This window comes from Canis lupus, chromosome 11 (genome assembly GCF_011100685.1).
Source record: "Canis lupus familiaris isolate Mischka breed German Shepherd chromosome 11, alternate assembly UU_Cfam_GSD_1.0, whole genome shotgun sequence".
Taxonomy (NCBI): Eukaryota; Metazoa; Chordata; class Mammalia; order Carnivora; family Canidae; genus Canis; species Canis lupus.
This window is the reverse complement of record NC_049232.1, coordinates 34,681,727-34,701,083: the sequence shown is the minus strand read 5'-3', so window position 1 is coordinate 34,701,083 and position 19,357 is coordinate 34,681,727. Positions and strand designations below refer to the sequence as shown.

The window sequence follows — 19,357 nt, the reverse complement described above, 5'->3', positions numbered from 1 at the left end:
GTGGGGGTGGTTGTGTGTGTGTGTCAGGGATGTTTTCCCTATACTGTTCTGCTATAGTTATGAGACATTATTAACATTATTTGTTTAAAGTTGTCTTTTCCTAAGTTTCGTGATATATTTCCTTCTTCTTATGAGAAGGACTGAAGTCATCTATTAGAAAGTATTATCCATTCCTCATTATAGGTAACATCGTGTTAGACACTATAGAAGGGTAGCTACATAGAACATTTAAAAGCCCAGAGTGGGGCAGCCCTGGTGGTTCAGCAGTTTAGCGCCTGCCTTCAGCCCAGGGTGTGATCCTGGAGACCCCGGATCGAGTCCCACGTCAGGCTCCCTGCATGGAGCCTGCTTCTCCCTCTGCCTGTATCTCTGCCTCTCTCTCTCTCTATCTCTATCTTTCTGTCTCTCATGGATAAATAAATAAAATCTTTAAAAATAAATAAAAGCCCAGAGTGATATTTTGAAAAATCTGAATGTAAACATAAAGACTTAAATGCCTTTTTAGAACAGTTCAAAAATGAGGTAAATTTAATATACTGATTTTTTTTTAAAGCTTACACTGTCATCTCTTAGAGGTTTTTAAGTTACCTGTTACAAGACACATTACTGATCTATAATTAGGATATTGATTATCTATATTCATTCATTCATTTATTCAGCAAACATTTATTTTCTACTCTGTATGTAAATAGGTGTCGCTGAAATGCTTGAGAAGTTATTCTCCTAAGTGTTCTAATATATCCACATCGTAATCTTATTTATACAGATGAACTTGGTTGTTTATGAAATATGGGTTTGCTAAGTAAGCAGAAACTTCAGCACAATCCCGATGCTGTATATCACAAATTCTGACTTCTTGAGGGTTTACAGTATGTTAATGGTTTCTGGCCTCCAGGGTTTGACTAGTATGACCCACTAATGTGTCTGTTGACTTTAGCTAATGAAGCTCCTCAGTTTTAGGATAGTGATCTTTCTGTTGAATGATATTATCTCCATCTTAAAAGTTGATTTAGGATCTGCTTTTGGAGTGACAAGAACAATGAGAGAGATTAAGAGTTGGCCTCTAACCCTTAGAATCTGAAGTTCTTTGGAGCTTCATTTCTAAGAGGATATTGGCAGCCTTTTAAACATGATTTGCAACCTTCAGAATTCTTGCAGCTCTCTGGGAGAGGTGATAACGCTGATCTTTGGATTTGATGTAAGTTCTTCCAGAGACTTTTAAGCAGGAGCATCAGCCTGGGACTTGCCAGGCTCACAGACTCTCTTTGTTATTAAATACATTTGGTGAGTGCTGCTCTCAAATTTGACCATGTTTATTATTAATCTACTCTTCTTCATGTATTCTCCCATTTAATGTCAGAATGCACACTAAATTTTTGCAATGCTCCTGTATAAACCTGTGGCTAAATTATTTTTATTACTGTCTTGCTAGTCGGTAACAATCCTTCTGCAACAAAATCTAGAAAAACAAAATTTCCAAAGATTTTTTAAGTTATTATTATACTATAAATTTCATCTAGTATGTTTATGGCAAAGCAATCTGTGTTGACTATTAAGCCATATGTATGAAATACAAACTGCAGATCTTTGCTTAAATGTTGCATGGCTTAGTAAATTGCAAATACTTTATGTAAGCTATAACTTGTAAGTTTCCTGTTAGTAATTCAGTTCTTTGAATTGTATCCATTACTGTTGTAGGAGACTGGATGGATTACTGACTTTCAGGGAGTCCCTCAAATGCCTCCCTGCTTTCCACATACCCTGCTTTCCAATGTCACATAGAACATGGTTCTAATAATAAACTTTAAAGTATGTGGTTACTGTGGGATTTCTTACCTTGCTTTTTTTTTTAACCTCCCGTGTACCTTAAGCCATAATAAACAGTTACAGTTTAGCTGCCCAAAGAATTCAAGCCATTTGGGATAGTTACATCGAATACAAGTATTCTCTGTGTCACATGAAGTTAAAGTGCATTATATAAAAAGAATAGTTTAGCAGCAGGCATAAACTCCAGAAGTTTGGAGCTGAGACTAACCTTATATATATTGATTTAATTTTTAATAGAGAAGAAGGATATTCATCGTATGTTCTTTGATTACTTATCTGCAGTGACACATGTGCTTCTTAATCATACTTTCTTAAAAATATTTTTAAGTAAATCTTGGCCAACCTGATATTGAAATACAATTCAGCTGACGGCAAACACATGTAGTGAACACATTAAAATTCTGGGTAAGAAAAACTCCCTGAAAATCTGCAGTCTTTTCAGAATCATGTATTCAGTTTGAAGCAGTTGGGAGAGAGGAAGAATAAGTAACTTTATGTTCTTAAAGTGAATCACAAGGGCTGTAGAGTTTTGTTGCCACAACCCCAGGACACACTTCCTCTTATTAGAGCTTTTGAAGGCCTGACCAAAAAAAAAAAAAAAAAAAAGGTGGGGGGGAAGAATTCTTCAGCACTGTCTTTGACACCAACCTGCCTGGTGTTACCTTGCATACTATCTCTGCCTATGACTGCTCTTGTACTAACCTCTGTTGAGAATGACCTCCCCTTGAGACCCTTCTCATTCTCTAGTGCACAGTATGGCTTCTCCACAGAGTTCTTGGATCATTCAAGCTTGCATTGGATTCTTCTTCCATGAAATTCCATAGTATTTATTGGTGATTTCATTCATTTGGGCAGTTTCATTTTAATCTGCATTATGCTGGTACTTCTATTTTTTCACTAGTGGTTTATTTACCCAGCTTGTTGCCCAATCTATTTTGTTAAGGACAGGAACTATCTTAGACTATTTTGTATCCCTTGCAGCACCTGCCAGTAATAGACAGGAACAACAACTTGTTGAATGAACAGACTTTCAACAAATAGGTTCATTTATAACTCTTCATGTGATATGAGCTTGTTTTGAACTGTTCACTCTATGCTAACCACTCTAGGCTGCCAGGGAAGAGATACCGGGAAGAACTCCAGGAAAGAAGGAAATTCACCGTTTGTTGAATACCTGTTATGTGCTTGGCATGATGCTGGGCTTTTATCACTCCTTACCTCATTTCATCCTTAAAATAATCATAGGTGGTAGGTGACTAGTATTCTCATTTTATAGCTTGGGAAGCTAAGGCACATAACTCAGAAGTGGCAGAGGGGGTTCAAACTAAATGGCTACTTTCCAAGACTCTACCATTCTAATACAGCATGCTGTCTCACAGATCTATTCAAGATGTCTAGAAATGAATTTTTAAAATTTGAACACATGTAACCCATTATACAAAACCAGTACTTATATACAGAAATCTCAGTTCAAAATATATCAGCAAACCCAAAAAGGTTTCTTGATTTACAAAATAATGCTTTAAGGTATATTTATTTTTATTTATTTTTAATAATTTATTTTTAATTTTTTGTGAGTACATATAAATGAGTTTTACAAAGTTGGGCATACAGACTTTAAAAAAACAGACCTAACTATTGAATAAAGCCACACTTAACTATTCATATATAAACACGAGTATGTATTTTTGGGAAAAAACCTTGGCTCTTATTTCACATTTGCCAATTTTACTTGTGCACCTGCCCTACTATAAGAATTCATTAGATCAAATAATTATTCATATGATTTCTAGTGCAGTCTAACATTAATGTTAATATTGTAATCTGATTATTTAACAGTGATATGGTTTTTGAGAACCATCTAAATACAAAGCACCTTAGTGCTAAGCAGTAGGAAATATGTTTCCTCTGATGCATCTATAGACTAGTGTGGTGACAGATGTAATGGCAAATAATACAAAGGAGGGAGTGAAGAAGGTTAGAGAGTAGGAATTGGGGAAGTGGCCACCATGATTATAGTCTGAGTGCCTCAAGTTTCTAGACTCGGACACTGGTGTTGTGAGGAAGTTCTTCAAGTCGTATCCTGGTGGACTGTTGATATTAGAGTCTCAGAGTAAAGAGAGTTTGTTGGAAGGCGTGGAAAGTATTAGCTTATTACATTCAAATAGAGATAAGTGTAAAAATCATTCCTGATATTTCTTTCTGTTTTATTCCCCAGCACCCATAACCCAGGGAACTGGAGTCAACTTTCCAATTGGAGAAATCCCGAGCCAACCATACTATCATGACATGAACTCGGGGGTCAATCTTCAGAGGTCACTGTCTTCTCCACCAAGCAGGTAACTGAAAGAGGAGCTGTACTTGTTCTCAGTCTATAGGCAGATAAGTAGATAGGTAGACAGGCAGATAGGTAGGTAGTTTAAGAGATCGGGGAAACAAAGCCAAGAATGAAGACTTTTTGCTGATTCTAAATAAATTTTTAATCTTACCTGGTTACATTTGTTTTGATATTTGAAAATTAAGTGTAATTGTTCAAAGCAGTAAAAAAAATATCTTTTGGGTGGGACAAGGGAACTATAGTCCCTTCATGTAAAATATATGACTTATTTTATTTGCTCCTATAAAATATTATAATTCTGCAAGTTTACTAAATCTTTTGGTGACTTTAAAAATGATGTTATCATGGCAGAGAGCCCTGATCTATGACTGATCCATCCTGGTAACTTTTCTCTAATATCACATCCAATCTGGGTATAATGAAACCATGAAAAATAAAATGTGTCATCTGCTTAACCTTAGAAGTAAAAGCCTTATTCTTTTATTTTTTATTTTTTATTTATTTATGATAGTCACAGAGAGAGAGAGAGAGAGAGGGAGGGAGGCAGAGACACAGGCAGAGGGAGAAGCAGGCTCCATGCACTGGGAGCCTGACGTGGGATCTGATCCCGGGTCTCCAGGATCACACCCTAGGCCAAAGGCAGGCGCTAAACTGCTGCGCCACCCAGGGATCCCTAAAAGCCTTATTCTAGGCCACACTTGGCAAATGTCTTCAGAGAATTGGTATTTTTAAAAATAATTTAGTTGATTTTATCAGTTACCAATGAAAATATTACCTGCTCTGAGATTTGGTTTGACCAGCCTTTGTCGGGAAGAGCTCTACAGTGAGGTTACTTTACTTTTTAGTTCTCTGTTGACATTCTCACTTTTCTCTCTTGACCTTCTGATTGTAACTTTGAGGCCCACAGAAGTTTAAAAAGAGGTTTCCTATTTAAATGAGGGATAAATAGATTGGAAAGTTGTTATGCATAGGATTTAGTGATGATGCGTTCCACTGCTCTAGAATGCTAGAAAAGGACTGAGTTACTGAGAAGCAAGATGACTAAATATTATAGCTTTATTGTTTTTTTTGAGTTGGATCTTCTATATAAATGAACATCCATCTCATTTTCAGAACATTACATATACCCATGATCAAATGTAAGAGTGTACATGAATTCCAGAGCAAAACATTTTGCTGTATAATACCCATTTTTTCAGACTAAAAGAATATCTGGGTAATCATTTTCCTATGCTGTTATCAATAATGAAAGTAAATTGCATTTGAATTATGGGGCTATGCACATTTGTATATTAACTAAGTTTAATTTTATATCATTTATGGTCAAACTGCATTTTCATATAGTTAGGTTACATAGCAAGGAATTTGGTTTATTGTCACTCAGATTGTGACATATTTGGGTCTTAAAAATACTTTCGTTTTTCTAAATTTGAGATGTGAACAGTACGTTTTTATTTGGTCCAGTGGGTCAGTATGTTGTCAACACAGATCTTTCTTCATGGTCATCTGGTTTCAGATACTATGCCATTCAAAATGAGAAAGATTTCAAAAACATTTCTCTATTATTTCCTTATGAAAGTCTTTTCTCTCTCACTTTAAGTCTTTTGTACATATTTACTACTGATTCACAGCTGTGAGAGAATTAGATTAAAGGAGAGTTTTAAACACTGTATATTCTAACTTTGGATACCATAGGAATAAATTAAAGAACTATTATTTACTCCCACTGTGGTTTTACATGGTCTAAAATTGCTATCATCTATATCATGTTAATACTCTGGGAGTTGTGAGTCAAATATTAACCACAGGTACATCTGTGAATATGTACACATGCTTCTAGGATTTGGAAACAGTGCAGTAAAAAGAGCACAGTTTTGGAAGTCCAAGTCCTTACTTTGTGGCAGACTGCTTCCACTAGCATGCCCTAGGAAATTCACTGAATTTTTCCAAATTTGTCTCCCCATTTGTAAAAAAAGGGAGGACTGATTTATATATATATCGGACTTATGAAGTCAGTTCCAGCTCTGAAATCCTGTGACATTATGTTTATTATCACTGCATAAAATTAATTCAGAGAGTATCTTTTTTGGTTTTTACCTGTAGAGATATACATAAGATTTTTTTCTATAAGATTTTTTTAAAATAAAAAATCCATTTTCATAGTCAGACTTGACTGTTTAATATTAGTGGAAATACATGATAGCAGAATATCATGCAAGATGACCTGTGCCATGACATAGCTGTTAATTTTTATTTATTTATTTTTGAGAGTCGGCTGTGCTGAGGGTTGGGGAGGGAGAGAGAGAATCTTAAGTAGGCTCCACACCCAGCATAGAGCCAAATGCAGGGCTCAATCCCATGACCCTAAGATCATCACCTGAGCCAAAATCAAGAGTTGGATGGACCTTAACCAACTGAGCCACCAAGGAGTCCCTAAAATGTGTCATTTTAAAAGTATACTGTTTGGTTTGAATTTGGCAATGACCCATTTTTTATGGTTGATCTTGAAAATAAAAGATCATTAACCTAATTTTTTTGAAAAAATATAAAGGGGATATATGAAATAATTTATAATCAATAAAGTACTACAAAATTTTTATATTATTAATTATATGGTTATTACCTATAATTACTATTTAATAAGTATCTTCTAATTTGCCAGCCATTAACTAAGAGCTTTACATTTAATCCTCTCAACCACTCCTCTTTGAACTGGTTTTATTATTTCCATTTTACAAATGATTAAACTGAGTTTAGAAAGGTTAAGTAGCTTACTATTAAGAAGTAGTGAGTGGCCTAGTCAAGATTTGATACTAGACTGGTTCTACTCCAAAGCTCACGTTCTACTGCCTTATCTTTGAATTAATGTGAAAGAATTACATTGTTATGGGAAACGCAATGCTAATGAATATTATTAGCATTGATAATAATGATAAGAGTCAGGTACAGTCTAAATAATTTTAAAGTTAGTACACATATCAAGAATTCACTATTTACAATAGAAATTTTTTGGAAGCACCTTTTAAAAGGTAAATATAATAAACACCATATCTGTTAGGGAGGTACAGGTATGATATGGTGAAATAAACAATATTATACAATAAGAAGTGTTTGCTACTCGAATTGAAGTCTTGAATAATCTCCATTATTTCAGAAATGATTCTGAGATGCTACTACCTGTGTTATGGAAATTTTCATACTAAGAATCTTCTCAAATGATACACTTTCATCTGCTACAGCCTACTTAGACATCCCATTAACGTAACTGTTGTCATATTTTAACAGCAAAAGACCCAAAACTATATCCATAGATGAAAATATGGAACCAAGTCCTACAGGAGACTTCTACCCATCTCCGAATTCACCAGCTGCTGGCAGTCGAACATGGCATGAAAGAGATCAAGGTAAGCCATAAGGTGATTCCTCTGGGGACAAGTAGGATATCAGTTTATTAGGTTTCAGTTAGCCAGAATTTCATAATTGAGTCAATATGGATTATATCACCTTCATAAAATGATTGCAGTAAAATTATTTTTAAGATAATGTACTAGTTACATGTCACCAAAGTTATAAAAATCCCCTATTTTCCACGTTGGACTTTTTCCCTCAGACAGAATGAATGATCTTTTAGAATCCCCAATTATATGTGTGACTGGTTTTGATTTGCCTGCATTTGTTGGTTGGATTGAGCAAAAACCCCAAGTTCTGATCCAGTTAGATATTTGCTACTCTGTATCGGCTATTTCAGGGAGGAGCCACACTTCCAGAAGGTTTCAGGTGCCTGTTACTGAACGTACCCATTTAAAGGAAGTCATAATTCCTTTTGGAAATAGGTACAGCATAAACAGTAAATATAACTGTAATGTAAGAAACTTTGTGTCTGAGTCAATCTAGTTGTTCCTTCTGGAGGAGACTATAACCCAGTTGTGGGGCAGCTTTGGGGGAAAATATGACTTCATAGGTATTATTTGGCTCTCTAAATTCAGACTTAGCCCTTTTTCTTTTTTAAAGTTTATTGGGTTAAATCTATTTCACCATATATCCTCATGCCTTTTTGCCACAATTGGCAGAAGACTGTTAAGCATGGAAACTAAAAAAAAAAAAAAAAAAAAAAAGAACTAGCTGCAGTGTCTAATTGGGATGTATGTGTGCATATGTGATTTATATCAGCAGCATATAAAATAACTGAAAATTATCTTTAAATCAAATTTTACATTTAGCTAAAATATAAAAGAAAAATCTCTTTATCAGTGGTTTTTAGCCTGTGATTTGAGTTTATGTATCTGAGGCTGGGGAGCTGTATACTAGATTATCTCAGGAGGCAAATAACTCGGAAGCATAGAAGTTAAAGCCAAAATCAGTTCCTTATTCAGGACTTATTTGCGGCTCCATAGTTTTATGCAGAGTGCCATAGGATTTAAAGAATAGTGAAGGGGGCACCTGGGTTGTTCAGTCGGTTAAGCAGCTGACTCTTGATCTCAGCTCAGGTCTTGATCTCAGGGTTGTGAGTTGAAGCCCTGTGTTGGGCTCCATGCTACATGTGGTGCCTACTTAAAAAAACTATTCCACTGGAAAAACATATAGTGAAAAATCTTCATGGAGGAATTGGACTTTGAGTCAGGTGGATCTCCTTTAGCATGTTGAGATTTTTAACTGGTAAAGAAGGGAGCAGATTTGCCAGAGAGAAAAACCATGGCCAAACACTGTGTAAGAGGAAGTTTAGAATGGCCATATCGTACTGTGCGGCTGGACACTGTACGTATAAGGAAGTAAAGAGAGGTCATGGGTCATGTTACAGAAGGATCTGAAAATCAGCTGGAGAGTTTTGGCTCTGAGATGACCTCCCCTTGCCCCTTCCAAGTCTTCTGCAGATAGTAGACAAAATCTGTAAAACATCAGACCATTATATTACTCCCCTACTTAAATCTCTCAGTAACTTGCCACTCCTCTTAGGAGAAAAAATCAGAATCCCCTCATATGTTCCTTGCTACTGCTTCTTGCACCTTAGCTTACTCCTTTGTTAATATTTGGGAAGGCAAAATCCAAGACCTTCCTCTAAGCCACGCCCTCTAGAATTCTCTTCTTCTGACTCGTCATCTCGCAAATTTGGGGCATCTTTCAAATCCCAGCCTAAATTGAGGAATTTCAATCTAAGTTTGGTCTTCTATTTTTCTTTCCTGACACCTAGCATTGTTCCTTCATGGTTCTCTTAATAGATAGTTACATACTTGTTTGTGAGATTCATTGTCTAAATCTGTCTGTACTGTGAGGCCAGGGACCTTATCTTTTTTGGCTATGTTATGTAACCAGCACCTGGGTGCATAGTAGGGGCACAAAAGATATTTGTTGGACAAATGAAACATTGATAGGCAGAACATCAGTCTCATTAGTGAAGGCAAGAAATAATAGGCAGGAGCTTTCACAAGACTTGCAGAAGTAAGAATAAAAACAAAACTCTCAACCCTTTATATTTTATTGCTTGTTTAACTGGCATTGTCAGTTTGTTTTAAACAAAGCCTTATTTGCCTCTTCAGAAAATTATTCTGGAAAAGATTCTAATGGTAATAATAATAACATTGTGAATGTGTGGGAATGGGTGTGTTGTTCAGAAGTGTAGGTGTTCTTTATTATAGAGAGTGTCACTTTGTAAGAATTGATTCCTCTTCCAGCCTATTGAATAAAGCCAATCTCAAATCATATTATAAAACATTTTTGAAAAGTAGAAGGGAAACTGTCATTCTTTCGCTTTGTTAAATCATTGTATTGTCTTGGTGATTTTCTTTTGTCAAGATGACTAGAATTACTAGAGAAGTCTGTAAGGGCATATTTTATTAAGCATAAGGAAGAATGATCTGTTCTCAAGTATGCTTAAAAAAAACTCTGTCACTTTAATTCTGAAGACCCTGAAGACTTTGTAATATGCACAATAAGCCATTGTGGGAAGAAGTCTTGAACTACAATAAAAAAAATGAGGGCAGCACAGTACTATCTTTATAAATTTGCTAAGCCAGATGCAGTCCTTTTGTTCTTAGAAAGTTGCTTTTTTTAAATTTTAAAAAAATAAAATGCCCCATGGTTGTTCTTGTCCATCTTTAAATGTTCTCCAGACACACCTCCCTGTCCTGAAGATGCTATTCTAAGGGACATATTGAGTACCACTCGATATTTGTAATGGCTTTAGTACATGTCTTATGCTTGTTTCTCCCACAAAGCCCTGCACTAATTGGTAATCAATAACTACTTATTGGTTGATTAAAATATGCTTGTGTTTATAATTGGCAGAAATGTTTGAAATTTACCATTAATTATTTCCTGGGTATGCTGTTAGTGTTAACTTTGCATTAAAATCTTCTCTTCCCATAGCCCTTAGCAATATTGATTTTTGAAATAGAAGAATCAAAGAGAACAAAATTATGGACAATATGTGACATTCTACTTTCCCTTATAATTTGAAACACCAATCTAAATCATTGAGAGTTTTTCCAAGTATGCCAAAAAAAAAAAAGAATGTAAGATAGCCAAATTAGTGTACTCACATTATTTTAAAAAGATATTAGGCAAATTTTTAATGTAAAATCTAGGTTCATATAGTGACAAATATTTATGTACCTTTTAATAATTTAATGGAAAAAGTATTTTTATTTTAGGGTAAAATAAACATAAACATAATTAGTTATATTTATATGTTTGAGGGTTTGATTTTTTTTCACAACACAGAAAAGTTACAATGTCCCAGTCATAAAAGAATTACAATTTTTAATTCTGCAGAATAGAAACACGAACATTTTAAGACTGAGCATTATGTAATAGCATTAAGCATTTGGTATGAATCTATATAATTTGCCTACATTTCTCTTGATGTATAGTGAAGGAAATCAAATTTACCAGCATCTACATTATGTAATACTCATATTTTCATTTGTGTTGTTTTACACATCATAAATGGAAGAAAACTGGCCACTAACAAAGGGCTACACAGCCACTATTATATTCCTTTCCTAGATTCTAGAATATTTTTTCCTCCTTAATCTTTTCTAGGAATTTCCCAGTTGTGACTTTTTCTACTTCTGTTGAAAACTTGGATTTTTTTGATTAAATCCATAATTTTCAATTTTAATGGTTACATTAATAGAACTAGATGAGGGACGCCTGGGTGGTTCAGAGGTTGAGTGTCTGCCTTTGGCTCAGGTCGTATCTGGGTCCCCATGGGAGCCTGCTTCTCCCTCTGCCTATGTCTCTGCCTCTATCTCTGTGTCTCTCATGAGTGAATAAATAAAATCTTTTAAAAACTTTAAAAAATAGAACCAGATGAGCTTATTAATGTGCATGTTAACAACTGTCTTTATTCCAGTACCACAGAAAAAATGCCATCTGAAATCTTGTGTACCTTAAGTGACCTGAGGCAATTCAGAAACTCAATTCCCAGTTGATGTACTTTTCTTGAAATCGTTAGATTGCTTCTTTGTAACTTATGAAAAAACGGGAAAAAGAAGCGATAGGTCTTGTTTTTTTCTTCTAATTCCAGTTACTTTTGTGGGACTAAATATTGTATGTTAATGCCTAGGAATTTAACAAACTGACAAATGGTGTGCTTGGACCTTCAAAACAATGCTTTATCAATATCACTCTGCCACTGCCATTCTAATACTGCTGATTCATCTAGGCCTGCATCTAAGGCTCCTGAAACACTATTTAATAGACATTTATGATACAGTAAATATATTTATAATATACAGCTGGGCTTTCTAAATGGAAAATTTAACAGCTTCTCAGTCTGATGAGTATTTAAGCAACTTATAATCTTAGTTTTATAAAATGTAAATTCAAAAAGATTTTGTATGCAGTAAAATTTTATTAATTACTACACATTTTGGATTTGAGATAATTGGATTCAGTTAAAATTTATCAAATGCCTGTTATTTGCCAAGAAGTTTTCTAGGTATTGGGCACATAAATATGAATAAATTAAATTTCCAGCCCCTGACCTGCTGAGCAGAAAAAGAATTTTTTACTATTTATGAAGAAAGGTTATTCACAGAGAATAAATCATGTAAACCGGACTAGGAGGGGACTCTCTCCATGCCTAAGAACTAGCTTACTTTTAAGCAGTATGAGAAGTAAATCTTTTTGCAAAAATCAATGCATTGGTACTTGAGTACAAACTAGCACTACTTAGTGGTATATTGGTATGTAATTACAATTTTAAGGATAGTTTAAAAATGCATACTGGACTCTCAAATAGGCAATATTTAGGCATCATGTTCTGGTTGCTATGAGTACTAGGAAATAACACTAATTTTTTAAAAAAACTTACAGTTCTGTCACAGAAATAAGTCTCTTGAGTTAGTCTTTTGAAATTTTAATAGATTTCTGAGCCCTAGAGATTTCTTTCTAATAATTTTTCAAACATTCTCATTAGTAATCTAGTTTTAAATGTTGTGCTAAATGTCAGTTTGCACTTCATAGAGTTCTATGAGGATATAATATTAAATATCTAATGAATTAAACCAAAATTCTCCAGGGAACATGGGCTGGACAATAATAATACCAGCCTAGCATCATGAGTTCAACCGGGCACAGGAAATACAGTGATAGAACCAGAATCAGAGACCAGCATTTCTTAGTGTGAGCTTAAAGGATGTTCATAGACACTCCGGATACAAGAGCATTCAACTGGGTTTGGAAAATTCTATTTTAACAAAAATATAAACTTTTAAAACTCATGATTGAATTTGTATAATGTTTAATATACTGCTGGGTGCCATCAACGTGACTATCCATGAGTGGATATTGACTGTGTTTAAGTTTTTGACTTTAAGATATTTCTTTTTTCCATTCTAGAATCTATAGGAAGGAAAATCCCTAGGTTCCAATTTGGAAAATGGTACTCTAGCCCAAACTACAATCCAACAAATGATATAATCTGAAGATGTCTGTAGAAATATGGGAGCCTTTTACAAATAGTTGAATAACTACTGTCTGGGAGTCATTAACATTAAATGAAGTCCTAGAAAATGGCAAGGCAAATGCTTAGTAATCTTCCTGGAAGAATTTTTAAGCTCCCTTTGGGAACCAGAGAGAACACCAACAATTCCTTACATTCTTAAGATTTGTATCACAAGGATTAAATGTCAGATGTTCAAATATCAAATTTTGAGCCAGACAAAATCAGAGATACAAGTGCTTTTGATGAATAAATGTGAAGAAATGGTTTGGATTTAATGTTCAAGCACAATTTTTAAATTTGGGTTTTATGTTGTTTGTTTAGCTTATTATTGAAACTATCAAAAGTGAACAATGTATATAGTTCTGCCAAACTTTCCATGACCCTCTCCATGTATCATGATGCCATTAGAGAGCAAACCCCAGGGATGCCTTTGTTATGGAGTATTTCATTTTCTCTAGCTACACTGCTGTAGTTGAAAAATCCCAACATGAGCATCTTTCAAACAGAAAGGAAAACAATAAATTATTGGTGAAAACTTTTGTCAGAATCCCTCACACTGCCTACTAATTAACAGAAGTTTGTGCTCCTTTCATGTGTTTTAACCAGGAAGAGCATTTTGGATGGGGCAAAGCTGGGTACATGTTAGAAGGACCAATACTACTTAGTAGGGGAAAGCTATATTCATATTTCTCTGCTCTGGAGACTTAACGATTTGAAAGTGTAGCATTTTGCAGAAAAACCACAATGGATAATTAGTTTGAAAAAATAACAGCTTGCTATTTAATGCTGCGTCTCTAGATTGATAGAACACAGCCTAAAATAGGAAAGTAGAAAACCCATGGGAGACAGTGTACTTCAGTATAATAGCGTGCCATGCAAAGTTTCTTGGAGTGGTAAAATATTTTATTTCAAATTCTTTTCCACGTTAATGTCATGTTTATTTTGAAGTAGTTTAGAAAGCCAGTTTCTTTTGAGTTACTCTATTACAAATATTGTATATAGTAAGAGATTGATTTTTCAGAGATAGAACACAGATTATTAGAACCTTTAGCAAGATGTGGTTCCGGCTCCTTAATTTTATACAGCTAAACAATCTAAGGATCAGTGAGGGACTGTCTTGTCCAGAGTGTCCAGATAATGAATAGCAGAGCTGAGGTCTTCTTTTTTAAAGGCTAACGTTTTTCCCTGTTACCCTGCAACCCATCTAGAGAATAAATATGTAACTTACCTTACTAAATATGTAACTTACCTAAATATAGGGAGAAACAGAGAAATAGGAAAATTTGAATACTGCTTAACATGGCTTGGCAGATGGACAGTTTTTCTGTGGAGTTTCATGAGACTGTTAGATCTTGTGGAACTAAAATGGGAGAGTAATTTATGAGCTTTCGGGGTTCTGGAGGAATTGTCAAAACAAAATTTTGAGATAGTAAAATGTATATATGCTTTTAAAAAACAACTCTTAATATTAGTATCATGATTAAACATTTTTGAACTAAAAAAAAATGAAACTATGAGTGCTTGTGGTAGAGAACTGTGGAGAAGAGCTTTGGATTGAATGTTTAAGCACAATGTTTTAAAAGCTTTTTTGTAATGGAAAATGTGAAAGCAGAGAGCATTGTAAAGTGAACTTCCATGTGCCCAGCTTTAAACTGTTATCAACATTTTGCCAATCTTATTGCATTTACTATCTCTCAGTTTTTTGGAGTTTTCTTCAAAGTATATACCAGACATTATGTCATTTTACTTATTATAAATACCTCTAAGTATTTCTAAAAGATAGTGACTCTTATTTTTAACACAATTCCAATACTATTATCAATGTAATAAATATAACAGTAATTCCTTAATACTACCTAATATATATTTCATGTCCAAATTCCTCAGAATATGTTATAGGCAGTTTTGTTTAAATGAGGATCCAAAATTGTCCATTTACCATATTTGTATTTTCAGCCTTTTTTAACCTATAATACTTATATTAACTATTTAAAAAAATATTTTATTTATTTGTTTATTTATTTATTTATTCATGAGAGACACACATAAAGAGGCAGAGATATAGGCAGAAGGAGAAGCAGGCTCCCCACGGGGAACCTGATGTGGGACTCAATCCCAGGACCCTGGGATCATGACCTGAGCTAAAGGCAGACGCTCAACCATTGAGCCACCCAGATGCTCCTCTTTATTAACTATTTTTATACTAACTCCTTTTTCTGTGTTTATTTGTTGAAGGAACTACAGAAATTTAAAATTTTTGTTCAATAAGTACATATAAATGAAGAAAACCAGATTCCCCTGCCATTTGTGGCTGCCGTTTATTGAGCACTTACTACCCTTGAGGGCTGGGCGAAGACTTTATATGTATTTTGCTTTTCAACCCTATTAAAAGTAAAGCCATTTTACAGTTCATTAAACTAATCATTACAGTGATTAAGAAATTTGACATAAATCACAGAAATGATAAGTAGCAGAGGTAGAATGGGCACCCTTGTTCATTTAGCTGTAGAGCCCTACTCCATACACTGCCTTCCAAACAAGTTTTTGGGATGTGTTGCAAACTAGTTACAAAACCTCTATTATGTTTTTTTTTTTTTTTTCTCACAAATGAAACTTAAATACAGGTAAATGCACATAATATCAGAAGGGTTCATGGACTCCAGGGATTCATGAGTGCAATCCTTGGACTGGAATCATGTTAAGAATCTCATTTCCATTTAATACTAAGATGTTGTTAATAAATAATCCTAAAGCCTTGGGGTGTCTGGCTGGCTCAGTTGATAAAGCACATGACTGTTGATCTGGAGTCATGAGTTCAGTCCCCATGCTGGGCCTAGAGATTATGTGTACTTAAAAAAAAAAAAAGTAGGGCAGCCCTGTTGGCTCAGCGGTTTAGCGCCACCTTCAGCCCAGGGCGTGATCCTGGAGACGCGAGATCGAGTCCCACATCGGGTTCCCTGCATGGAGCCTGCTTCTCCCTCTGCCTGTGTCTCTGCCTCTCTCTCTCTCTCTCTCTCTCTCTCTCTCTGTGTCTCTCATGAATAAATAAATAAAATCTTTAAAAATAAGAATAAAAAACTATAAAAATAAATAAATAAATAATCCTAAAGTCTAGACTATCGTACGTGTACACACACACACACATATATATGTACATATATTAGTTCTGTTTCAATTTTTTGCCTCATGCTTAGAGCACTATAATAGTGATCAGGAAACTCCCAAGTACTAGTGTGGACTTAGACAAATCACTTAATTATTTTTCCATAATAGTGATCAGGAAACTCCCAACTACTAGTGTGGCCTTAGACAAATCACTTAATTTCAGTAAATGTTGAGTTTTCTCATCTGTAAAATAACAGAATTGAATACTAAGGTCCCTTCGTGTCCAACATTCTAGATTTTGAATTAATTGGAATAAAATAATTTTTAGATCTTCAGTACTTGAGTCTTTAAGCTTCCGTTAACATGGATCATTTTGAAAATTTAGAAAGCTTTCCGATTCCTAAATTTTTAAAAAAGTGTTTATTTTAAATACTCTCCTTGAATAAAGCAATAATTGGGCTGTTTATATGCTTGGAGGCACCATATGTTTTGCCTTATAGCTGAGGAATGTGCAGCTCTTACGAATACATGTCCTGTCCTGCACCATCCTGATACAACAAATGATTGATAGAGATTGAGTTATTATAACAGAACCTTGTTATGGGATCAGTGTCTCCTACTTTGAAAATAAATGACTCAGCCAGACGGCAACATTTATTTTCTCTAAATGACTAGGGATGTAGCAATAGGAGACCATTATCCTGTGACAATATTCTGTTTCATTGACATTATCTCACAAATGTAATTGGTCCATTACTAAATAGAGGTTTTGTTACTGATCAATTTCACGTGATTTCTAAAACCATTAGGATAATAAATATGCCATCATAGTAATTTCATTGACAGAATGTTCTTTTTTTCTTCATTTACATTTGTTAGAGGAAAAATATAGATTTAGGTTGAACTTAAACACTACAATTTATACTGGTTTTGACTACTTTTCCATTAAGAGAAATAGAATATTGTGCAGAGTAATCATATTTGCATTGAGCTGCTGAACTAACGACCTTAACATTTTCATGATTTTTTTTCTCTACCACACTAAACCACATCAAATCATAATTGTTCCTAAGCAATTAGTTTACTACCTCAATTTAATGATTTTATTTGAAATAAGTTCCAGATCATTTCTAGGACTTTCCTGTAAATCCACTAAAGTAACACATCAGTTAAATCAACCCTAACCATTACCAGCAAGGATAATAACAGCATTAGTAACAACAGAAACCTTGAGATGTCTTGTAGCATAAATGTTTCTAAATGCATGGCTTTTCCCCAAATGTTCTCCTCTGAAATCTCATCTGTAATCTTGTTAAATTAGAACTCTTCCAGTATCTTTCTGACTTTTACAGTTAAGGTTACGGTATTGATTTTATTTTATAGTCCATGGCTCTCAGATGCTTAACACTAATAAGCCTCTATAGCCAAGAGGTTTTCCCCAGAGGCATGGTGAATAGCAGCTATTTACCTATGCCAATACTTAATAAGGGACTAAAATATACTCGAAATCCTGCATAATTGTGTGGTGTTTTTCCTCCTTTCAAATGAGGTTTTCTGACATTACTCAAGACACTTTGTCATTGTCTGTCTGTTAAAATGAAATTGCCTAATGGACAAAAGCATTTTGAAGTATTTTTAAAAAGCAGTTTTCATTTATTCAGTATTTATTCTTTTAGCACTGTTCTTCATTATTCAAAGGGTTTTTTTTTCTTTTTCTTTTTTTTTTTTTTTTAATGTCTCAGGAAGGTGTTTGTGAGCTTCAAAGGGGTTTAAGCTTTAACTTTGTATTGGGTGTAGGTGTAGCCTGGAGACTTTTTTTTTTAATAGAGATGTGATAAATGGAGACTTGTAGTAGCATGCAGCTTACCGTATTTGGATTGAAATATACAATAGAGAGAGGCTTAAACTATCACAAATGTTTTAAATTGCTGGAGAATACAGTAATATGCACAAGTGTAGTTAAGATTAAATAACTCAGTGATTAAAGTAAGAATTTTCATTTATTTAACATGAAGGCTACCATATTTTCTCCTTTAAAAAAAGAACTGATTTCATTTAAAAAGATTGAAAAATTTAATTGAAGATGCTATCTTATCTCTTCTTAACGTAGCTTGCCGTTTTCCAGAGTTATTTTAGAGTGTGATAAATGTAAATATATATATATGGAGATACTTTCTTAACATGGCAGCTAATTATTTTTTTGAATCATCTGGCATCATCATGAAACTACTGTAGTGGGATTAAGTCCATATGTCTTGTCATAACATTCAGAGCTTTTTGTTAACTTGGAGTGTGTGGGAAAGGCTTATTCACATTTGCCACACAATCATAAAATTTTACATCTAGAAGAGTCTTTAGAAACAGATATTCAGATATTCTCTTTTCTTCACTTGTATTCTCAAAAATACATTGTTTTGCCTTTAGCCAACTAAACTGTAAATGTTAAATGTAAGCATTTCGTTGTATATTTTTGCAACATCCAATACCTTAGACGACCAATAAGGTATTTCCTTACTTTAAGAAGGAAATAACTAGAGGTGCCTGGGTGGCTCAGTCAGTTGAGCATCTGCCTTTGACCCAGGTCGTGATCCTGGGATCAAGCCCCAAGTCAGGCTCCCTGCTCAGTGAGGATTTTGCTTCTCCCTCTCCTTCTGCTCCATCCCCACTCATGCTCCTTCTCTCTCTCAAATATATAAATAAAAATCTTTTAAAAAAGAAGAGTAATAACTAGTAGCATAACAAGATCCAATATTGTCTACCCATTTGTAATGCTCTGTGGAGTCACAGGCAGTATTTTTCCCCAAAAATATATTTTTTACCTTTATTTTTTTTATTGTAATAAAAATCACTTGTGGGTGTTTTAGAAAAAACAATTGTCAAGTATAAAAAGAAAATAAAACTCACTTAAATCCTATCACATAGATTTTTATAATATAACTATATTTTACCATGTCATTCAATTTCTACTTTATGATGACTGCATAATATGCCACCCCTAGTAGTATAGGCATACTGCAAACTTTTTTTTAAAGATTTTATTTATTTATTCATGAGAGACACAGAGAGAGAGAGAGGCAGAGACACAGGCAGACGGAGAAGCAGGCTCCATGCAGGGAGCCCCATGTGGGACTCGATCCCAG

The 19,357-nt window shown here is 34.4% G+C and overlaps 1 protein-coding gene across 9 annotated transcripts in view; it reads left to right on the top strand.

Moving 5' to 3' along the window:
- Positions 1-19,357, top strand: part of NFIB (nuclear factor I B) — a 241,582-nt gene that overhangs the window by 171,690 nt on the left and 50,535 nt on the right. For all 9 annotated transcript variants that reach the window (XM_038552407.1, XM_038552412.1, XM_038552408.1 and 6 more), the window contains exons 5-6: positions 4,046-4,166; positions 7,451-7,569. In XM_038552407.1, coding sequence (XP_038408335.1) covers positions 4,046-4,166; positions 7,451-7,569 — 240 coding nt within the window. The remainder of the gene's footprint in view (positions 1-4,045; positions 4,167-7,450; positions 7,570-19,357) is intronic.